Source organism: Orycteropus afer, unplaced genomic scaffold (genome assembly GCF_000298275.1).
Source record: "Orycteropus afer afer isolate SDZICR_OR568_19922 unplaced genomic scaffold, OryAfe1.0 scaffold00054, whole genome shotgun sequence".
NCBI lineage: Eukaryota > Metazoa > Chordata > Mammalia > Tubulidentata > Orycteropodidae > Orycteropus > Orycteropus afer.
Window position 1 is genome coordinate 2,064,154 of NW_006921641.1, and position 2,985 is coordinate 2,067,138.

The window sequence follows — 2,985 nt, forward strand, 5'->3', positions numbered from 1 at the left end:
CATTCTTCTTTGCTCTGGACGAGGAGAGACCCATCATTGCATCTAGATGGCAGCTTGCAAGCTTTTAAGATCCCAGTTGCTACTCATCACAGTAGGAGGTGGAACAATGTTTTGTGTAGTATGTTACGCCAGTTGAGCTTGATGTCCCCTGTGACTATGGTCCCAAGCCCACAAGTTCAACTACTCAGTCCCTCTGGGTAGCTGGCTTTAACCAAGCAGTGACTACAACCTTGTCCTCAAGGTGCATTTCTAATGCAACAGTCTGAGTGTATCTTGTAGTATTAAGAAACTAAAATGATTACATGTATAGTTTAAGCCTGTCACTTTGACTGATTATCAGTTCATTATTATATTGACATCTCTTTATAAGAAACTTAAATATTAATTCTGATACTATATTTGTTGCTGCTGTCACCTGCCATTGAGTCAGCATAAAACACTGCCCCGTCCTGTGTCTTCCCCATGATGGGTTGGAGATGAGACCTTTGTGATCCAGAGGGTTTTTCACTGGTTGATTTTCAAAAGTGGATCACCAGACCTTTCTTTCTATTTCATCACAGTTTGTAAGCTCAGCTGAAACCTGTTCAGCATCATAGCAATAGGCAAACCTCCACTGAAAGATGGGTGGGAGCTGAACAGGAGGTGCACTGGCTGGGAATCTAACCCAGGTCTGCATGGGAGGTGAGAATTCTACCCCTGAACCACCAATGCCATCAGACATATATGTATAACAAGTAAAAAAAATAATTATGAAAAATAAAAGCTAGGTTGTGTTGTTGTTATGTGCTGTGGAGTCAGACCTGACTCATAGCAACCGCTCCTTGGGTTTCTGAGGCAGTATCACTACAGAAGTAGATTGCCCAACCTTCCTTCCGATGAGTGGCTGGTGGGTTTGAACCTGCCAGCCTTCTGGTTAGCTGTCAAGTGCCTTAGCCACTACGCTACCAGATTAGTAAACTGTTCTCACTATTGTCTTTGAATACAGGAAGAAATTAGACCACTAACCTCCACCTTTTTTTTTTTTAATGAGCGTATTTTTTTCAGCTGTACCTGTATTTATATTATACATCTATTACAAAAAACACAGTAAGACCTCACGAGTTTTAAGGCATTTTATAATGTTTGCCTTCTAAATACTGTGGTCTCACTGCCCCCCCCCCCCATCTAGAGTCTTTTTTCTAATCAGAAATTATTTTTAAAAACTCTTTTTCAGCATTAAGTTTACAGGTTAACTAAACATATTTAGAAACCTACTTTGCCAAATATAACAGATGATTGATATTATATGTGGTTTCCTGCCTTTAAAAAAACATGTACAAACACAAAACCTGTAGTGTATCCCTCTAGGAAAAGAGCAAAAATGCTGTTCTGTTTTTTTTTTTTTTCCTTTTTCTTTTTCTTTTTAAATTCAATCGTCATAGCCATGCAGATGAGCTGCACAATTTGGCCCTTGACAACAAGCAGATGCTCTTCTTTCTTTTGCTCCATTTGTAATTTAATCAAAGCAAGCAGAACTATCCCCTACACAGAAGTATGAATAAAAATGTCCTCCTGTAAGTATGCCCCTTTTAACTTTAAGAAAACGAATGATTATTTTTATTCTACAGAACTAGCTGGAGATGAGCTAGATGGGTTAAGAAGGAATACATTCTTGAATGTGAAGGTAGTTTAGAACAGCTGCTGAGTGTGTACCATACATCAGGCACTGGATGCTAAGTGGGGAGCTGCTTTACAGGTGCCTAGAAAGTTTGGATAAACAATGAGGAATAAGACAGACACACAGGAAATTAACTGAAACAAATAATTATATAGAGCAAAGAGGCAGAATCTATTCATTTGATCTGGGGAAAGTTTGACAACTTGGTGACAGTTAAGCTGACTTTGAAAGGCTTGAGTAAGAGTTCAAGAAAAGTGTTTATATGGGAGGGCATAGCAAATGGAGGAGTCAAAGGGAACAAAGGCATGGTCTGTGGAAAGTACACATTTGGGGAGCAGTACACAGGCTTGAGCTTGAGTTTAGGATATAGTGGATGTGGGAGAAGCAGCTAAAAATTATTGGTTAGATTACAGATTACATAGGGTCTTGTTGCCTTGATGATGGTTTTAGACTTCATGCTGTGGGCAATGGAAAACTGTTGAAAGATCTAAGAAGAACTTAAAACTAGATTTATACATCATAAAGTTGAAGTCTGGCAGCAGCATAGAGCAAGAATTGATGGGAGAGGCAAGAAGAGAAGTCAGGAGGCCAGACTGGTTCAGATAAGCAATGCCGAGAGTCTGATCTAAGGCAGCAGCAGCAGATCAGGAAGACTTGAAGGACACTGTGGAAGTGGAAACGGCAGGATGTCATGATGGCTTAGATGGTTGGCTGAGGAGAAAAGATGAAAGTATGACTACTGGATTTTCAATACTGATGGCTGTACTGAGAATTGACAACTGATGAAGGAAAAAGGGAAACCTAACAACAACAACAACTTGTTTACAAGACACCTTGGGAGAGCTGTCCAACAGGCATCTGGAAATTGTCCAATGTGGCACTCAGGACAAAGGTGGAGGCAAAAGGTATTTCTTTGGCAGTTAACACCATGTAAGTAATAGTTTGACTCAGAGAAGCAGATAACTACAGAGTAAAAAGACAACTAAACACGCAACCTCATGAGACATTTATATTTAAGGAACAAATCATGGAAGAAGAGCCCAAGAATGAGATAGAGAAAAATAGTGCAACAGGGTAGGAGGATGCAAGGAAGAGTCATGTCCTGAAACCATTCTGAGGGAGGAGGGGGCGGAAAATGAGAAACCACTGTTTAATGTTTGAGAAGATGGAGGCTGTGATGAGATTAAAGGCTTAGACACTACTAATAGAGATAGAGATGTTGTTGTTGTGTGCCGTCGAGTCGGCCCCGACTCATAGCGACCCCTCCTTGGGTTTCCGAGGCAGTATCACTACGGAAGTAGGATTGCCCAACCTTCCTTCCGAGGAGT

At 40.6% G+C, this 2,985-nt stretch overlaps 1 protein-coding gene across 1 annotated transcript in view; it reads right to left on the reverse strand.

Moving 5' to 3' along the window:
* The window catches only part of LTBP1 (latent transforming growth factor beta binding protein 1), a 727,158-nt gene that overhangs the window by 83,293 nt on the left and 640,880 nt on the right, over positions 1-2,985 (reverse strand). Inside the window, exon 27 of the mRNA XM_007938788.1 lies at positions 665-670. Coding sequence (XP_007936979.1) covers positions 665-670 — 6 coding nt within the window. The remainder of the gene's footprint in view (positions 1-664; positions 671-2,985) is intronic.